This window comes from Haematobia irritans, chromosome 1 (assembly GCF_050003625.1).
Source record: "Haematobia irritans isolate KBUSLIRL chromosome 1, ASM5000362v1, whole genome shotgun sequence".
Taxonomy (NCBI): domain Eukaryota; kingdom Metazoa; phylum Arthropoda; class Insecta; order Diptera; family Muscidae; genus Haematobia; species Haematobia irritans.
Genome location: NC_134397.1, coordinates 218328291 through 218349995, shown reverse-complemented (window position 1 = coordinate 218349995; position 21705 = coordinate 218328291). Strand labels below are relative to the sequence as shown.

At 28.9% G+C, this 21705-nt stretch overlaps 1 protein-coding gene across 1 annotated transcript in view; it reads left to right on the top strand.

Moving 5' to 3' along the window:
- The window catches only part of Octbeta1R (Octopamine beta1 receptor), a 100992-nt gene extending 87392 nt beyond the window's left edge, over window positions 1-13600 (top strand). Inside the window, exons 6-7 of the mRNA XM_075288440.1 lie at window positions 186-339; window positions 13318-13600. Coding sequence (XP_075144555.1) covers window positions 186-339; window positions 13318-13485 — 322 coding nt within the window. The 3' untranslated portion in view covers window positions 13486-13600. The remainder of the gene's footprint in view (window positions 1-185; window positions 340-13317) is intronic.
- Window positions 13601-21705: the final 8105 nt, after the last annotated feature.

The window sequence follows — 21705 nt, the reverse complement described above, 5'->3', positions numbered from 1 at the left end:
GAAAAGAGAATCTGACTAAAGTCGTGATGTTATCTTTTTTTGCTTCTGTTTTGCATGCGATTTTTTGTTGTTTTTTTTTTTTTAATTTTTTGAAAATTGTATTTCCTGTTTTGTGAAAACTTTTACTCGATCTCAATTCGACTACATTTTGGTATTTTCATTTTTTCTATTTCATTCTCTTTCAGGTACATAACATCCACTCTATGTGACAGTTGTACCACACCTCGCATTGTGGTGGGTATCCTTTTTTGGATTGGTTACTTCAATTCCGCCTTGAATCCCATCATTTATGCTTACTTTAATCGAGATTTTCGTGGAGCATTTAAGAAAACATTAAAGGTAAGTCATACCTGGTAGAGAAAATTTGCACCCACATTAGACCTTAATGACAGACAGACAAATGGACGGACAGTATACACCAGCCTGAGAATTATCCTTAATGTTTGTTGCTATCCATTCCATCCATCCTATCCAAACAAAGGAAATGATGAAGTTTCATGATGATTATGATTTTGTTGTGTTGTAAAGTGAATTAGTTGATGAATTTTGGTATGAAACTGATGCCTGCTGCTGCATTACCTCAGGTAGGCGACATGTTAAGGGAGTTGTCATTTCCTTGGAGAATATCACCAACAGTGATTAATTATAATCTCTGCAGAATAATTTCTTACAAAAGGTCGAGTGTAATGAATGTCACAATTCTGGAGGAGGTTTTCTTCAAGGTGAAGACTTTTAAAGTTTACTTAAGATAGCTATTAAATTCATTAATTTAAGCAAATAGTTTTAAATTTAAATTTCTCGCCACCGGTTAGTAAAATTTTGCTATGGAATCCGCTGTTTTATAGACACGATAAATACCCAGCAAAAAAAATTGGAAGTTGTTCCACAAACTTTTCTTTTAAAGCACATCCCAGAATTCCCCATCGATTTTCTTCAACTTCCGATGCAGTCCTTTTGGACAAGTCCCCAAACATTTGTTCTAAAGGGCATCTTGGGATCCCCCCATGAGTTTCTTCTACTTCTGATACAGTCCTTTTGGACAAGTATTAGAATGTATGCAATAGTCCATTTTAAGTGCAAATTTATGTTTTGGACAATTAAATTTCACAAAAAAGTTGAAAATTAATAAAAAAAGTAAAAAAATAATAAAAATAAAAATAAGTTTCATCCCCGCTGGGATTTGAATGTGTGCCGTTTGGCTTTTTCGCTGCCATGGAAGTTCTTTTGAGTAGGTTTTGCAAATTACGAGAATTTTTAATTTATTGTTGATTTTTAATGGAAACAAGTATAAACGGCCGTCAGTTCGGCCAGGCCGAATCTTATGTATCCTTATGTAGGGAGCCACCGTGATGCAATGGTTAGCATGCCCGCCTTGCATACACAAGGTCGTGGGTTCGATTCCTGCTTCGACCGAACACCAAAAAGTTTTTTAGCGGTGAATTACCCCACCTCAGTAATGCTGGTGAAATTTCAGAGGGTTTTAAAGCTTCTCTAAGTGGTTTCACTGCAATGTGGAACGCCGTTCGGACTCGGCTATAAAAAGGAGGTCCCTTGTCATTGAGCTTAACATGGAATCGGGCAGCACTTAGTTATAAGAGAGAAGTTCACCAATGTGGTATCACAATGGACTGAATAGTCTAAGTGAGCCTGATACATCGGGCTCCCACCTAACCTAACCTAACCTAACCTATGTACCCTCCACCATGGATTGCGAAAAAACTTCTACGAAAGACTGTCATCAACAATCGAATTACTTGGGCTGTGGTATCTTAAATCGTTTTCTAAATTTTGAGTTAATCCATACGTGGTATATATTATACAAAAAGGTATGTGAGTCTACAAATAATTATGAATCTATATGGACTTTTGCACGGTACGTAGGAAACCAGAATTGATATATGGGGGTCGCTTATATGGGGGCTATATACAATTATTGATATGGACCAATTTTGGTGTGATTAAGGATCGATTTATCTGAGGGCTATATATAACTATAGACCGATATGGACCTAGTTAGTAATGGTTGTTAACGGCCATATACTAGCACAATGTACCGAATTTCAACTGACTCGGATGAAATTTGCTCCTCCAAGAGTCTCCAAAACCAAATCTAGGGATCGGTTTATATGGGGGGCTATATATGATTATGGACTGCTATGGACCACTTTTGGCATGGTTGTTAAATATCATATACTACCACCACGTACAAAATTTCAAACAGATCGGATGAATTTTGCTTCTCCAAAAGGCACCGGAGGTCAAATCTGGGGATCGGTATAATTATGGACCGATTTCGACCAATTTTTGCATGGCCATTAGAGACCATATACTAACACCAGCCGGATCGGATGAAATTTGCTCCTCTTAGAGGCTCCGCAAGCCAAATCGGGGGATCGGTTTATATGGGGGCTATATATAATTATGGACCGATTTCGACCAATTTTTGCATGGCCATTAGAGACCATATACTAACACCAGCCGGAACGGATGAAATTTGCTTCTCTTAGGTTTATATGGGGGCTATATATAATTATGGACCGATGTGGACCAATTTTTGCATAGTTCTTAGAGACCATATACTAACACCATGTACCAAATTTCAGCCGGATCGGATGAAATTTTCTTCTCTTAGAGGCTCCGAAAGTCAAATCGGGGGATCGGTTTATATGGGGGCTATATATACCCAGCAAAAAAATTTGGAAATTCTTCCAAAGGCACAACTTTAAAAGCACTTCTATAAGATGCACTCCCAATGATGTTCTTTAGTTTAACTACCCAGGAAGTTTTTTTAATTCAATTTTTTATAACTTGGGTTTTTCATACTTTTAATGGGTAATTTTAACTTTTTTTGTTTCAAATAGGTTAAAAACAGATTAAGAATTAATAAAATGGTACAAATCATTTAAATTTTGTCGAAAAAAATGCTAAGTCCAATCTGAAAAAATTGTGAATTTTTGAAAACTTTTTACATCAAACGCTTCCGACAAGCGTTAGAATCCATTAAAAATTATAAAAAAATATTTATTTGACAAAATATCACAGAATTTTTTAATTTACATCCAAAACATTGCATTCGGTTCACACCTAAAGAAGTGAACAAATTCAGTGCAACGGCTGTTGAAATGGAACTTCCGTCCTATGACAAGCCCATGTTAATTTCATCGCTTCTGCGTCAATTTTGCACCACTTCCGGATCCGAAAAAAACATTTTCATTACATTTTTGGCGACGTTTTTTTTGCTGGGTAATTATGGACCGATGCGGACCAATTTTTGCATATACTAACACCATGTACCAAATCTCAGCCGGATCGGATGAAATTTGCTTCTCTTAGAGGGTCTGCAAGCCAAATTTGGGGGTCCTTTTATATGGGGGCTATACGTAAAAGTGTACCGATATGTCCCATTTGCAATACCGTCCGACCTACATCAATAACAACTACTTGTGCCAAGTTTCAAGTTGATAGCTTGTTTCGTTCGGAAGTTAGCGTGATTTCAACAGACGGATGGACGGACATGCTCAGATTGACTCAGAGTTTCACCACGACCTAGAATATATATACTTTATGGGGTCTTAGAGCAATATTTCGATGTGTTACAAAGGGAATGACAAAGTTAATATACCCCATCCTATGGTGGTGATGTAGGTCGGACGGTATTGCAAATGGGTCATATAGGTCCAGTTTTACGTATAGCCCCCATATAAAAGACCCTCAGATTTGGCTTGCGGAGCGTCTAAGAGAAGCATATTTCATCCGATCCGGCTGAAATTTGGTACATGGTGTTGGTATATGGTTTCTAACAACCATGCAAAAATTGGTCCATATCGGTCCATAATTATATATAGCCCCCATATAACCCGTTCTCCAGATTTGACCTCCGGAGCCTCTTGGAGGAGCAAAATTCATCCGATCCGGTTCAATTCGATTGTGGATGGCAGTGTTTAGAAGAAGTTTCTACGCAATCCATGGTGGAGAGTACATAAGCTTCGGCCTGGCCGAACTTACGGCCGTATATACTGTTTTTTTTTTTTTGTTTTGTTTTTGAGGGTGTAGCTTTTGTACGAATTATGGCCTTCAAAAGGCCGACAAAGCATCACATCACATGCTGTAGGAAAGTGGCTGTGTGGTATTTTGGCATATTCCAAAGCGCTAAAGGGTGATACGGTCAAAATTTGGTCTAGGGAAAACGCGTGTAAATCGGTGAAATCGTTTATTTAAAAAAATCAAATTAAATTTATTTTTCAAGTTCAATTAGTATAAAATTCAGGAAAAATATTCAGTTAGGCTTTCGCTTTTCCAAATCCGAATTGCCGGGCCTCACGCTTGACACCTGCCATCAGATTTTGTACAGCCACCTTGTCCACCTCCTTCGCCGCAGAAAGCCAGTTTGCCTTGAACTGCTGCTCGTCCTTAGCAGTTTTTTTGGTCTTCTTTAGGTTCCGCTTGACAATAGCCCAGTATTTCTCAATTGGGCGGAGCTCTGGCGTGTTGGGAGGGTTCTTGTCCTTGGGAACCACCTGCACGTTTTTGGCGGCGTACCACTCCATGGCCTTTTTACCGTAATGGCAAGATGCCAAATCCGGCCAAAACAGTACGGAACAACCGTGTTTCTTCAGGAAAGGCAGCAGACGTTTATTCAAACACTCTCTCACGTAAATTTCTTGGTTGACAGTCCCGGAAGCTATGAAAATGCTGCTTTTCAAGCCACAGGTACAGATGGCTTGCCAAACCAGATATTTCTTTGCGAACTTTGACAATTTTATGTGATTGAAAATATCTGCTACATTTCCCCTTCCTTTTGCCGTATAAAACTCCTGTCCCGGAAGCTGCTTGTAGTCGGCTTTGACGTAGGTTTCGTCGTCCATTACCACGCAGTCAAACTTCGTCAGCATCGTCGAGTACAGCCTCCGGGATCGCGCTTTGGCTGTCGTGTTTTGTTTATCATCGCGATGTGGAGTCACTACCTTCTTGTAAGTCGATAGTCCGCTCGTTTTTTGGCTCGATGCACGGTTGTAGACGATACACCCAGCTTATTTGCGGCATCTCGGAGAGAGAGGTTAGGGTTTCGCTTGAAACTACCGGCAACTCTCTTTGTCGTCTCAGCGGCTTCCGGTTTTCGATTTCCCCCCGATCCAGACTTCCTGGCTGTCGACAAACGTTCCCCAAACACTTTAATTACATTTGTAACGGTTGATTTGGCAACTTTTAGCGATTTTGCCAGCTTTGCGTGCGAGTAGCTCGGATTTTCGCGATGCGCGAGCAAAATTTTGATACGCTGCTCTTCTTGCTTGGACGGCATTTTGACAACTGAAGAGTGAATTCCAAAATCAAAATAGGAGCAACATTCTACAAACACACCTTCCAAATGAGAGTGTTCAGGTTTTTTAAATGCAAAATTGAAAGAAATACGTCAAGTTTATATTGACCAAATTTTGACCGTATCACCCTTTAGACAAAGTCTGGACATGATCCACACTTTGCTATCTTTTCAACTTTATCCTCCAAATTGCCACCCAGGCGAAGAGTCCAACGGATTGAGATCAGGAGATTTTGGTGGCCATTGTGCAATAGAAATGAAGCGAGGAAGCACCTTTTTAAGCCATTCTTGGTTGTCGCGTTGGAATCTTCATGATCTGCGGCCGAAAATTTTAATTTACCCACGACGTCAATAGTTTTTTTCCAATAATATTCAACATTTATTTTGACCTCACGGTCGATGAATACAAGCGGGGAGTGATCATCAGTCGTTACGGCATATCAAGGTGGTGGCTCTTGGATTCTTCTGGGCAATCGAAGGCGTACATTTTCAGCTGACCTCTTTGGCAAGTAAACACAATCATTTTGTTTGTTCACAAACTGCTCAGAATTTAGAATGGTTTCTAATCGGAGAAAACTAAATTCGGTAACTGGACACTTTCGTGGAAGCGCACCAACTCCTTGGATCTTTCCATTTGAACGTTTTTTTGTGCATCGGTGAGTTCTTGGACTTTTTCGAACTTCAATGACTTTAGTCCAAACTCACCAGAGAAAGGGTGCAACCCATATTTACAACCGAGAACGGGTTGATCGAAATCTACAAAGACACAGGCCGGCACTATAACTGTACCTCTAACCTAACCTAAACTTAAAAACTCACTAAACAGAAGTATTTGACGAATGAGGAAGATAGTTGCCCCCCAAGGAGATCTATTCTGAAGATTTCTAAAACTTCTATATTTCAAATGGATTTAAATTGTTTGAGCTTTCCGGGGCACCTTTATCGAGTTAAAAAGAGACCATTTTGGCACAAAAATCTACTTTTTAAGAAAATGTTTGTTGTTTTTATCGAACCAACGTTCAGTATTCCGGCGCTATCAATCATCAATTCATCATCAATTATTTTACGATTTATTTAATTATTCTATTTACTGAGGGCAACTCTGGCTAAATAAAATATTTCAACAAAATGATTTTTCAGCAAACCAAAATGCAACAACTAAATAAAAAACAACAACAATAAATCAAAGATTTCAAAAAAAAGAATTTTCAGCCAACCAAAATTCAAAATTCAACTACTAAAAGAACTCAAAATTAAAAAAAAACAACAACAATAAATCTCCATTACGAAACTTCCTCCTATCCTCTAAAATATCCTCAGGTTTTCATTCCTCACTGCCTTCTCCAAATAAATACACAAATGCTTACTAACACTTTGACATGTTCACACCATAATAGTTTGTACAATACACCAAGCAAAAATATTTTGAGTATTTTTTTATATTTTTTAACACACTGAACGAACTAACATAGCAACTTTTCTTTTGTAACTTTTTGTTTTTGCATTTCTTTTTGGCAACTTTCTTTCTTTCTCATGCGCTTCACCGATTGAATTATGCGTGTTTGTGTGTGTTGTTGCGTTTAATTGAAACTTTTCCAACAAAAAAAAAAACAATGTCTCATCTCTCATTTCACCATTGGTTTCTCTCTTCTATAGATGGCGTTCTCATATCTGATAAGGTGTCTAACACCGACCACTTGTTAAACAATCGCAACAACAACAAACCGACCGACACTACAAAACTGTAAACAACAACACAAATACACAAACGATAAGAACAAGAACAAAAGCAGCACAACCAACAACTAAACAAGTATTTATACAACAAACGAAACTTTTCACAGAAACTAAACAGCAACAACAACAATAACAGTAACTTAGTAGTAATTCTAACTGACTATCGATATAAGAAAATAACAATAACAAAACGAAAACAACAAATCTTAAGATAAACTAAAACTGATAACAATTAATATTGGTATGCAAATTAAATTCAAACCTTTCACTTTCTTTGTGTGCGTGAGTGTATGTGTATGTCTATTTGTGTGAACTAAAAAGGCTGTAAAAATAGTTAAAATTGTAAAGCTCCATCAGTAGTAGGAGAAATAAAATTTTAGACGTTTGTAGTATGTATGTATATATGTACCATTATGTAGATAGCAATGTAATGCATACGAATAATTGTTATTTTTCTAAAAACGTACATAAAACGAAAACAAGTAAGTACCAAATGTCGAATCTTAAATAACCACCACGATGGATCCTTCGAAAACCCCTAGTTGCAGCCGATTGAAGTATTGAATTTTTACATTTTATTTTTATACAAAATTTTGCCAAAATTTTCTATAGAAACAAAATTTTGATAAAATTTTTTATAGAAATAAAATTTTGACATAATTTTCTATAGAAACAAAATTGGGAAAAAATTTCATATAGAAATAAAAGTTTGATAAAATTTCTATAGAAATAAAATTTTGACAAAATGTTCTATAGAAATAAAAGTTTGATAAAATTTTCTATAGAAATAAAATTTTCTATGCAAATTAAATTCAAACCTTTCACTTTCTTTGTGCGTGTGAGTGTATGTGTATGTCTATTTGTGTGAACTAAAATGGCTGTAAAAATAGTTAAAATTGTAATGCTCCATCAGTAGTAGGAGAAATAAAATTTTAGACGTTTGTAGTATGTATGTATATATGTACCATTATGTAGATAGCAATGTAATGCATACGAATAATTGTTATTTTTCTAAAAACGTACATAAAACGAAAACAAGTAAGTACCAAATGTCGAATCTTAAATAACCACCACGATGGATCCTTCGAAAACCCCTAGTTGCAGCCGATTGAAGTATTGAATTTTTACATTTTATTTTTATACAAAATTTTGCCAAAATTTTCTATAGAAACAAAATTTTGATAAAATTTTTTATAGAAATAAAATTTTGACATAATTTTCTATAGAAACAAAATTGGGAAAAAATTTCATATAGAAATAAAAGTTTCATAAAATTTCTATAGAAATAAAATTTTGACAAAATGTTCTATAGAAATAAAAGTTTGATAAAATTTTCTATAGAAATAAAATTTTCTATGCAAATTAAATTCAAACCTTTCACTTTCTTTGTGCGTGTGAGTGTATGTGTATGTCTATTTGTGTGAACTAAAATGGCTGTAAAAATAGTTAAAATTGTAATGCTCCATCAGTACTAGGAAAATAACATTTTAGACGTTTGTAATATGTATGTATGTATGTACCATTATGTAGATAGCAATGTGTACGGACAATTGTTATTTCCTCTATACATTTACATAAAATGAAAACAAGTAAGTACCAAATGTGGTCGAAAGTTCGGCCAAGAATCAGCCACGGTGGATCTTTGGAAAACCCCTAGTTGTAGCCGGTTGAAACATTGTAGCATTGAAATTTTACACTTTATTTCTATACGAAATTTTGCCAAAATTTTCTATAGAAACAAAATGTTGAAAAAATTTCCTATAGAAACAAAATGTTGACAAAATTTCCTATAGAAACAAAATTTTGGTAAAATTTCCTATAGAAATAAAATTTTGACATAATTTTCTATGGAAACAAAATTGGGACAATATTTCATATAGAAATAAAATTTTGGCAAAAAAATTTGACAAAATTTTCTATAGAAATAAAAGTGTGATACAATTTTCTATAGAAACAAAATTTTGATAAAATATTCTATAGAAATAAAATTCTGAAAAAGTTTTCTATAGAAATAAAGTTTTGACAAAATTTTCGATAGAAATAAATTTTTGACAAAATATTTTATAGAAATAAAATTTTGACATAATTTTCTATAGAAACAAAATTGGGACAATATTTCATATAGAAATAAAATTTTGACAAAATTTTCTGTAGAAATAAAATGTTTACAAAATTTTCTATAGAAATAAAGGTTTTTATATAAAATTTTTCTATAATCTAAGTAAGCCTGAAATATCGGGCTGCCACTATACCTAACCTAATATTACGTTGTATAGAAAAAAAAACAATGGACAAACAAATTTTGACAAAATTTTCTATAGAAATAAAATTTTGACAACATTTTCTATAGAAATAAAATTTTGACAAAATTTTCTGTAAAATATTGACAACATTTTTTGTAGAAATAAAATTTTGACAAAATTTTCTATAGAAATAAAATTTTGCCAACATTTTACTATAGTCTAAGCGAGCCTGAAATATCGGGCTGCCGCTATACCTAACCTACCCTTACAATCTATAGAAAAAAAAACTGGACAAACATGGACAAAATTTTCTGTAGAAATAAAATTTTGACAAAATTTTCTATAGAAATAAAATGTTGACAAAAGTTTCTATAGAAATGAAATGTTGTCAAAATTTTCTATAGAAACATTATGTTTCCTACAGAAACAAAATTTTGATAAAATTTCCTATAGAAATAAAATTTTGACATAATTTTCTATAGAAACAAAATTGGGACAATATTTCATATAGAAACAAAATTGGGACAATATTTCATATAGAAATAAAATTTTGACAAAATTCTCTATAGAAATAAAAGTGTGATACAATTTTCTATAGAAATAAAATTTTCTATAGAAATAATATTTTGACACAATTTTCTATAGAAATAAAATTTTCTATAGAAATAATATTTTGACACAATTTTCTATAGAAATAAAATTTTGACAAAATTTTCTATAGAAATAAATATTTGACAAAAAAAAATTATAGAAATAAAATGTTGGCATAATTTTCTATAGAAACAAAATTGGGACAATATTTCATATAGAAATAAAATTTTGACAAAATTTTCTATAGAAATAAAATGTTGACAAAATTTTCTATAGAAATAAAGTTTTTTATAAAAATTTTTTCTATAATCTAAGTAAGCCTGAAATATCGGGCTGCTATACCTAACCTAACATTGTACATTCACTGAAAAAAAAGCATACTCGGTTCCAAAGATTTTGTCTTTACTTTAAAAAATGTGGTATTGATTCCGAGCCAAAGAAGCGGAGAATACAAGTAAGGATACTTTTAAGACACAATTCTCTTTTAAATTTTGGTTTTGTGTACTTGCTTCTAGGAAGCAAATTTTAATTTTTCACTTTCTCAGCTTTTTTTCTTCATATGCTATCAAAGTCCTTTAAAACGAGTTAACGGCAACTTTATTTTCCACATTAGGACTCGACTTCCAGTAGAAATTATGCTATGTTTGAAGTAAAAAACTTCTTTAAAATAAAGTTTTGAAAAACATATCCTATATTTGAACGATTTTTTGCTTTGTAGTCAAGATGCAAAAAGACAACAAATTTAAAGACAATTTCATTAAATTTAAAGAATTTTTCTGAATTATTAAAGTCAAGTTGACCTTAGCCTATAAATTTTTTCTTTCATGTTAAGATACCCATTTTTAAGTCAAATCACTTAATTATAAGGACAATATGACTTCATTAAAAAGTTTATCGACTTTTGGACAAGGAAAAAAACTTTATATTAGAGAAATGCGTCTTCTATGCTAAGCAAAATTTGTATTCGTATTTTAAAGACATGAAATCTTTGACCTCACGACAATATTTTTTTCAGTGTGGGGACATATGTTAAAAAATATATATTTTTTGTAATTTTCATATTTCTCAGCTGTTTACTGATAGGATATTGAAACTTTTACAGTTAGTTAATGGGAACATGAGGCTTTTTGGAAAAGATCGGCTTAGTAATCGGTGCTTTGCCAAATGAGACTATTTTAAAACAAAAATTTTTAAAATGAAACAATTTTCCTTTTTTCCAAAAAAATCCGCTTTTCAAAAAAAAATTATTGAATCAATTAAAAATATAATTTCAAATGTCAGAGAAGTGAATTAAATTTGTAATCAAGTATTTGTTTATCTCTAATTAACATTTCTAATGATACTACAAACAAAAAAATCTGACTCAATCATGAAATTATTGATCCACAAAAAAAAAATCTGATTCAATTACGAAATTAATTGATCCAATTAATTTTTTAATTGAAATTTCTTCAATCACACACAAAATAATATTTTTCTGATTCAATCACGAAATTAATCGATCCAACTAATTTTTTAATTGAAATGTCTTCAATCACAAAAATGATAGTATCAATTAAAAAATTAATTGACAGGCAATTAAAAAATTAATTGATCTAATTAAAAACTTAATTGTTACTATTAAATTGTGTGATTGGTTTAAAAACTCAATTAAAATTTTAAATGGAAAAAAATTCGTAAAATTTTTTTCTGTGTAGGAAAATGGAAGTATCAATCACAGTTTTAATTGGACATAGAAAAAATTCTTTATTAAAAATTAATTGATTTCATTAGCACATTTCAGTTAATTTTTTATTTGATTCAATTAAAAAATTAATTGATGTTGATTGCAAAACTCAATTGATTTTTTAATTAAAAAAGGTAACTATTTTCAATTACTTTCTGAATTGACGTAGACTTATTATTTGGAATAACAATTGATTGTTTGAAGTACATTATTAATTAAAAATTAAAAAAAAAATGTTCATCACTTTTTTATTTGACTTAGTCTTCCGAATTTTATTAAAAAGTTAATTGTATCGATTAATATTTTAATTAAAAATTTTTAAATTTTCAATCATTAACTTAATGTTTCTATCTTGATTGAAAAGTTAATTGTATCAATTAATTTATTAATTGAAAACATTTTCAACTTCAATTAACTTTTTAATTGGAAACATTTTGGGGATATTTTTTTCTGTGTCCAATAAATTAAATGTCTTCAATCACGAAAATGATAGTATCAATCACAGTTTTAATTGGGCATACAAAAATTTTTGATTAAAAAATTAATTGATTTAATTTGAAAATTTCAATTAACTGATTGAATTAAAAATTTAGTTGATGTTGTTTGCGAAAATCGATTGGAAAACTTAATCAATTTTTTTATCGATTCAAATAATAATTTAATTAAACTTCTTAATTAAATCAGTTAAAAAATTTATTGGATTTTTGAATCGACATCGATTTATTGTTTTAATTAAATTGTTAATTGGAACAATAAATTAAAAAAAAAAAAACTATAAAATAAATTTAAAAAATGGTCACTCATTTTATTTACCAACTTTGTGTTCTTAGTAAAATTAAAAACTGGATTGTATCAAAAAAATTTATTTTTTTTTATTAAAGACGTAACTATTTTCAATTACTTTCTTAAATGACCGTTTGTTGATTAATATTTTTTTTTATTAAAAATGAAAAATAAATCATTTTTTAACTGACTTTGTTTTCCAAGTTTGATTAAAAAGTTAAGTTTCATTTAAAAATTTTAAAATTTTCAATCTTTGGGCTAATTGACTTAATGTTTCTCCTTTTATTGGAAATTTACTTGTATCAATTAATTTTTTAATTAAAAAAAGTTTTCAATTTCAATTAACTATTTAATTGGAAATATTTTAGTGATATATTTTTTTATTTTTTGGTACAAAACTGGTAAGCAATATTTTTGTACAAATCTTAATCTTAAAATAATACTTAACGTTTGTTCTTGTATAAGTGAATGTATTAAAATTTTGCACCATTCATGTTTCCATAGCTAAGTTATTTTAAAAAATATAATTAATAAAAATTTAACAAAACAACAATAAGCTATAATATTTATTATTTTAAATAGTCGTTATTGTTTATATTTAATTTCAATCCATATATAGATTTACATTACCAACTTATTTCCTATGATGGCATTTTTCCCTCTTTTCCCACTTTCCTCTTAATGTTAATAAAAACAAGAAAATCAACCTTCATCGTACTATATTGTATGTAATTTCTGTAAATAATAAGAAAAAATAACCATGTACATACATACGTATGTACATATATACCAATAAACAAATAAATAAATATATATCTGTATAGTCATATCCACCTACATATACTCATAAATGAAAAACAAAAAAATATCCATGACCATGACAATCTAACTATTATGGCATTTTGTGTTCCTTTTTGCAGTCCTGTTGCCCATACAAGCTCATAAATTGTCGTGTCAGCGCTGGCGGCGAAATGCCACCGTTTGTCAATTCCACCGCTTCATCGGAGATTCACATGAATATACTAAGGGCCCGCCAATATGCCACCTCCGCATCATCACATCAATTGCAGACCTTGTATCAGAACTAAACATAAGCCAATGGTATATGGACCAGCAGTCGTAGTGAAAGCAGCATCATCCTAGACCCGCAAGTGTTTCGCGCAACTCTCAAATTCATTGTGGGCCTTTGAGAAAACTTTGATATGGCTCAACGAAAATAAAAGTGGCCAAAAGGACTTGTTTTTTTGTTTGTTGTTGTTGTTCTTATTTAAGCCACTAAAGAGACCACCACACACAAGTAGAAAAACCTAAATGGCTATCTTCCATCATCACCATTATATCACTGTCATTTACTCATCACATCTTCTTTCTCTTCGACTTCTGCTTGGAGGATAGAGAAGGTAATCTAACTAACTAACCTTAAGAAAACTCAAGCCATGAACTCTGACAAAAAACCAAACGGTCCAAAGACTTTGTTTTGTGCACTTTTGTGTATTTTTCTGGACCAATGGTGGCCGCACAAAAAACACAGTAAATAGCCAAAGCAGCAGCAGTAAACAATAAAGAAAATAGAACACCGTTGTAAAAACTTCTGACAAGTAAACCAAACAAGAACTGTTCACCCCGTAAAGAGCTCGGAAACCTAAACAATAAATAAGTAAATAATAGAAAATAGTAAAAGTTAATAAGTTTCACTTGAAACCAAACACAAAAAAAAAACAAAAGGAAAACGCACAGGAAAGCAAACGGATTTGAGAAGACAGTTGTGTGGCATAAAATAGCATAGTTCTAGTTAAATAACGTTTTTTGTTTATTAAAAGGAATGACATTGTTGAAAATGAAAAACGATAATAAAATTCTTTTTTTTATTATCTAAATCATTATCTTAATTTTATTATCTTAAAATTAAACTGCATCTACAAATTGTAGCATAAACCCTATTCCGTACAGTGCTACCGTAGTGCCACATTAGTAGTAATTTTAGCACTATTTTTAAGCATTGATAATTTTGCGTCACTTCCACCACATTTTTTGTGCCACTTTTCGTGTCCTTACCGTGTTACCATAGTGCCACTATAGTAGCAAATTTTTCATTTTTTTTAAGCGGCAATACTTTTGTGTCACTGTTTCGTTGCATCACTAAATGTGATACCTTTTACATTTTTTGTGCCACCTTTTCGTCTCTTTGTGCCACTTTTAACTACGTTCATTTAAACTGCAAGATTTATATACATAAAATTTTGACAAAATTTTCTATAGCAAAAAGATTTTGACAAAATTTTCTATAGAATTAAAATTTTGACAAATTTTTCTATAGAAATAAAATTGTAACTAAATATTCTATGGAAATAAAATTTTGACAAAATTTTCTGTAGAAAATAAAATTTTGAAAACATTTTCTACATAAACAAAATTTTGACACAATTTTCTATAGAAATAAAATTTTAACAAAATTTTTCCATAGAAATTCAATTTTGACAAAATTTTCTATAGAAATAAAATTTTGACAAAATTTTCTATAGAAATTAAATTTTCACAACATTTTTTGTACAAATAAAATTTTGACAACATTTTTTATAGAAATAAAATTTTGACAACATTTTTAATAGAAATAAAATTTTGATAAAATTTTCTTTAAAAATAAAATTTTGACAAAAATTTTTATAGAAATTAAATTTTGACAAAATTTTCTATAGAAATAAAATTTTGACAAAAATTTTTATAGAAATTAAATTTTGACAAAATTTTCTATAGAAATAAAATCTTGACAAAATTTTCTATAGAAATAAAATTTTGACAAAATTTTCTATAGGAATAAAATTTTGACAAAATTTCTTATAGAAATACAATTTTGACAAAATTTTCTATAGTAATAAAATTTTGACAACATTTTCTATAGAAATAAAATCTTGACAAAATTTTCTATAGAAATAAAATTTTGACAAAATTTCCTATAGAAATACAATTTTGACAAAATTTTCTATAGAAATAAAATTTTTAAAAAATTTTCTATGGAAATAAAATTTTGAAAAAATTTCCTAAAGAAATAAAATTTTGACAAAATTTTCTATAGAAATAACATTTTGACAAAATCTTCTATAGAGATAAAATTGTGACAAAATTTTGTATAAAAATAAAATTTTGACAAAATTTTTTATTGAAATAAAATTTCTATAGAAATAAAATTTTGACAAAATATTCTATAGAAATAAAATTTTGAAAAATTTTCTATAGAAATAAAATTTTGATAAAACTTTCTATAGAAATAGAATCTTGACTAAATTTTCTATTCAAATAAAATTTTGACAACATTTTCTATGGAAATAACATTTTGACAAAATTTTCTATAGAAATAAAATTTTGAGAAAATTTCCTATAGAAATACAATTTTGACAAAATTTTCTATAGAAATAAAATTTTTAAAAAATTTTCTATGGAAATAAAATGTTGAGAAAAATTTTATAGAAATAAAATTTTGAAAAAATTTTCTAAAGAAATAAAATTTTGAAAAAATTTTCTATAGAAATAAAATTTTGACAAAATTTTCTATAGGAATAAAATTTTGACCAAATTTCCTATAGAAATAAAATTTTGACAAAATTTTCTATAGAAATAAAATTTTGACTAAATTTTATATACAAATAAAATTTTAACAAAATTTTCTATAGTAATAAAATTTTGACAAAATTTTCTATAGAACTAAAATTTTGACAAAATTTTCTATAAAAATAAAATTTTGACAAAATTTTCTATAGAAATAAAATGTTGACAAAATTTTCTATAGAAATAAAATTTTGACAAAATTTTCTATAAAAATAAAATTTTGACAAAATACTCTATAAAAATAAAATTTTGACAAAATTCTATATAGAAATAAAATTTTGACAAAATTTTCTATGGAAATAATATTTTGACAAAATTTTCTATAGAAATAAAATTTTGACAAAATTTTCTATAGAAATAAAATTTTGACAAAATTTTCTATAGAAATAAAATTTTGACAAAAATTTCTATAAAAATAAAATTTTGACAAAATTTTCTATAGAAATAAAATTTTGACAAAATTTTCTATAGAAATAAAATTTTGACAAAATTTTCTATAGAAATAACATTTTGACAAAATTTTCTATAGAAATAAAATTGTGACAAAATTTTGTATAGAAATAAAATTTTGACAAAATTTTTTATTGAAATAAAATGTTGACAAAATTTTCTATAGAAATAAAATTTTGACAAAATTTTTTATTGAAACAAAATTTTGAAAAAAATTTCTATAGAAATAAAATTTTGATAAAACTTTCTATAGAAATAGAATCTTGACTAAATTTTCTATTCAAATAAAATTTTGACAACATTTTCTATGGAAATAACATTTTGACAAAATTTTCTATAGAAATAAAATTTTGAGAAAATTTCCTATAGAAATACAATTTTGACAAAATTTTCTATAAAAATAAAATTTTCTATAGAAATAAAATTTTGACAAAATTTCCTATAGAAATAAAATTTTGATAAAATTGTCTATAGAAATAAAATCTTGACAAAATTTTCTATTCAAATAAAATTTTGACAAAATTTTCTATAGAAATAAAATTCTGACAAAATTCTCTATAGAAATAAAATTTTGACAAAATTTTCTATAGAAATAAAATTTTAACAAAATTTTCTATAGAAAAAAAAATTTTGACAAACTTTTCTATAAAAATAAAATTTTGACAAAATTTTCTATTGAAATAAAATTGTGACAAAATTTTCTATAGAAATAAAATTCTGACAAAATTTTCTTTGGAAATAAAATTTTAACAAAATTTTTCCATAGAAATACAATTTTGACAAAATTTTCTATAGAAATAAAATATTGACAAAATGTTCTATAGAAATAAAAGTGTGACAAAGTTCTCTATAGAAATAAAGTTTTGACAAACTTTTCTATAAAAATAAAATTTTGACAAAATTTTCTATTGAAATAAAATTGTGACAAATTTTTCTATAGACATAAAATTGTGACAAATTTTTCTATAGAAATAAAATTCTGACAAAATATTCTCTAGAAATAAAATTTTAACAAAATTTTTCCATAGAAGTACATTTTTGACAACATTTTCTATAGAAATAAAATATTGACAAAATTTTCTATAGAAATAAAATTTTACAAAATTTTCTATACAAATAAAATCTTGACAAAATTTTCTATTCAAATAAAATTTTGACAAAATTTTCTATATAAATAAAATTTTGACAAAATTTTCTATAGAAATAAAATTGTGACAAAGTTTTCTATAGAAATAAAATTTTGACAAACTTTTCTTTAAAAATAAAATTTTGACAAAATTTTCTATAGAAATAATATAGTGACAAAATTTTCTATAGAAATAAAATTCTGACAAAATTTTCTTTAGAAATAAAATTTTAACAAAATTTTTCCCTAGAAATACAATTTTGACATAATTTTCTATAGAAATAAAATATTGACAAAATTTTCTATAGAAATAAAATTTTACATTTTCTAAAGAAATAAAATATTGATAAAATTTTCTATAGAAATAAAATTTTGACAAAATTTTCTATGAAAATACAATTTTTAAAAAATTTTTATAGAAATAAAATTTTGACAAAATTTTCTATAGAACTAAAATTTTGACAAAATTTTTTTTCCATAGAAATGAAATTTTTACAAAATTTTCTAAAGAAATAAAATTTTGATAAAATTTTCTATAGAAATAAAATGTTGACAAAATTTCTCCATAGAAATGAAATTTTGACAAAATTTTCTAAAGATATAAAATGTAGACATTTTTTATAGAAATCAAATTCAAACAAAATTTTCTATAAATTCAATATAAAACATTTCTTCCAATAATTATTCTAACCACAAAAATTTGATCAACAAATTCAAAATAAGATTTTTTTCATTTGGTACATTTTTAGTAAAATGTTGATAAAATTTTCTTCAAACGTTGGCAGGTTATTTTAGGCACTAGTGGCAACGGTGATGGTGAGTCCTGTTCAAATTGCCAGGGTCTACGGCCGAAAATGTTTGTCTGCCCAGGACTTCAATACTGGCTTTTTGGACATTTTCCCGATGAAGCGAGAACGATTTTTGTAAGCCAATCTTAGTTGATGCGTCCAGAATGCGATGCTGTCAGATCTTGTTAGAATTTCCATAGTCTGCGGACGAAATATTTGTCTGTTCACACGAAGAAAAAAGTTTTTTTGGATCCCAAGATTTTGAACTTCCCTTAATGACTTTGGCATTGATTCCATGCCAAAGGTGCGGCTTCTTTAAAATAAATATATTATTAGCAACTTATCTACTTTTAAATCTAGCATCAATAAAATTATAATTAGGATATAGATCTCATTTAAAAATGCAAATTATAACAGATACTTCAAAGTAAAAAATGTTTTCTTAATTGCAAAACAAACTCTAAACCAAAGATTCAAAATCCTCAAAATAACTCTTAGCCTATATGTGAAGCGTTTTTATTATAAATCTAAAGATTCAGTGTATGAGATAATTCAAAGACGATTTATTTAAACTAAATATGGTTTTCTCTGTTTTAAGGCACGATTTGCCTTAATTGAAAGACTTGCTACTTTGACGAAGGAACACAAATATCCAATATTCTTGTCCAATATTGAATGAAAAAATTTTTGGAAGCAAAAATTATAAACTTTGTGTCAATTGAAATTTCATTGTTTTAAGGAAATTTGTCCTTAATATAGTGTAGTTGGCGTGTACTAAAATTTAAGTTGCAAAGTCTTTCATATAAAGCAATATTTTATTCAGTACAGGACTTCAATACTTATTTTTGGGGCATTTTGCTGATAATATTTGGTATTCGTTGTCTTTCCTTTAGATTTTTTTTTCATTAAATTTAAGACACGAATCTTTGAAATTTGCATGCCTTTGCTAAAGTGGTATGTCTTCGGAGCAAAGAAAATTTTCCTTAAAGTACAAAAAGAAACATATTCGATTTAAAGAAATAATCTTTAAATTATCTGAGATATTGAACATTTTTATTAAAGCAAGAAAAGCATTCAATATATGCTGAAGCTTATTCTGAGGATTTTCAATCTTGGGTGTATAATTTTTTTTTGGAATTGGGAAAACTTTAAAGCATCTATAATATTTTGTTTTAAACTGGAATTTATTTGCTCTATAAAAATGTTGTCGTGGATCCAAAGATTTCATGTCTTCAAAATACGAATGCGAATTTTGCTTAGCATAGAAGAAGCATTTCTCCTATGTCTGAGCTTTATAAAATGTATGCTTATTCATGACCCTCAACTGTCTTCCTAATCGCAAGTCATTCAACATAAGATAAATGATATTAAATTTCTCAATATACAAAACAAGTAAATCAATATCACTAACTAACGTTTGTGAGATAATGAAGGAAATCATCCATAGCCGGATCCACCCTAAAAAAAACAAATAAAAAACCAAAAACGATGACAAAAACCCTTATACAAAAGATTAGTTATAAGTAGCATTAAGACTAAGAAATAAAAAAATAATATTATTATTAATAAAAATCTAAAAAAAAAATGCTTAAAGCGATATACAAATACTACTCATTCTACGACAATCCCACAATAAAATATTTTGAAAGCCTTTAGCAATTCGATTAACCCATATAAACTCCAGCTCAATCATAAATCAAGAAAAATATACAAAATTTACAGCCATCGATTTATAGAAAAGCTAAGAGAGAGAGAGAGAGAGAGCAACAGCAAAGGTTATAAAATAAACTAAAACTCAATTTCATGGATCTTTAATAGTAAGTAGGAATGAATACACACACAAAAATAGATATATTTGTTTTAAAAGCCCCGTATACATAATTGATGATCCATAGCAACAGATAGAGAATATCATGAAATATACACTCCATAGCTAAAAGAAGCGATCCATAAAACGAACCGGAAGTACCACTCTCCTTACTTAGTCTATATTAAAAACACAAAGTACTGTACACTGTGAGAGCAAGAGAAACAGAGAGACGAACTACTACAACTAAAACCAATTGAACATCATCGGTAAATAACACACGAGTGACCATAGCTGTGGTTTATACCTAAAACAATTTCACAACAACAACACTAGACCAACATAATGTTGATAAAGCGAAGCATACTTTTAGGCATTTTGAAAATTAAGATGGCTATTTATCGCTCTAATTTAAAATATTAAGGTGGGTATTTATTAAATAAACTATTTTAAAATCAGGCACATAAATAAGACCCATTAAAATTGAAAAAGGCTATTATTTCTTCACTAGCAATCAACAAAAAATGGAAATATTTCAACAATTTCATAAAACATTTGATGGAGTAATTACTCATTAGCACTATAAGTATATTGGCTGGACCAATAATGCAAGTGCTTTTCGGCGGGACCGAATAACGTACTCCAGAATATACGAGCCAAAATTTCAATCTCCAAACGATTACATAGTTTTTCGAGATATATATTTTTATATATATTTATTAGGACATTTGTGATATATTGTACAATCTTTTCCAAGAGAGACGCAGTTTTCACATAAAGGGGTTGTCTTTTATATTTTGAGATTGTTTGACAAGGTTTGTGCGATTATATTTTCAATTAACTTAGACATTAGTGGGACTAGCGGTCAAATGTTCATGCAATATTGAATGAATCATTTGACCGTCAACAAAAATTCTTCGCGTTGGATCCCACATAATTTGTCAATCGAAAAAAGGATCGAGTCGATAGAAATGCTACAAAAATACGATTGGGGTGCTTCGAAACACGTCTATGACATAGTGACAGGTAAAGAATCGTGGATTTATGCGTATGCATTCAAAAGTAAACAACAGTCCCTTGTATGGGTGTTTAAAATTGAGCTAAATCCTGGAAAAATTCTTCTCGCACGAAGCATGACTATTCACCACGACAACGACAGCTCTCACACATCGGCTAAAACAACTGCAGTTTTGAGCACATCGATTTGATGGGTCATCCGTCGTATATTCCTGATTTGGGATAGAATAACTTATTTTAATTCCCGTACGTAAAAAATGAAATTAGAGGCCAACGTTTTGCGACACCTGAAGAAGCGGTTGATGCGTTGATGCTTTCCCGGGAATTATTTTATATTTTATATGAAACATTACCCACTATACCTCAAAAAATGATTTTTAGTTCCATTGGGAAAATTTAGACTTAGTAGAGAATTAAAATCGTTTAAGCAGAAGCTTTCAATTTCTTTCGAAATTGTATTTTATTATTTCAATATGTCACTATGCAATAATTTGTCCGACACACATAAGGATGGGTC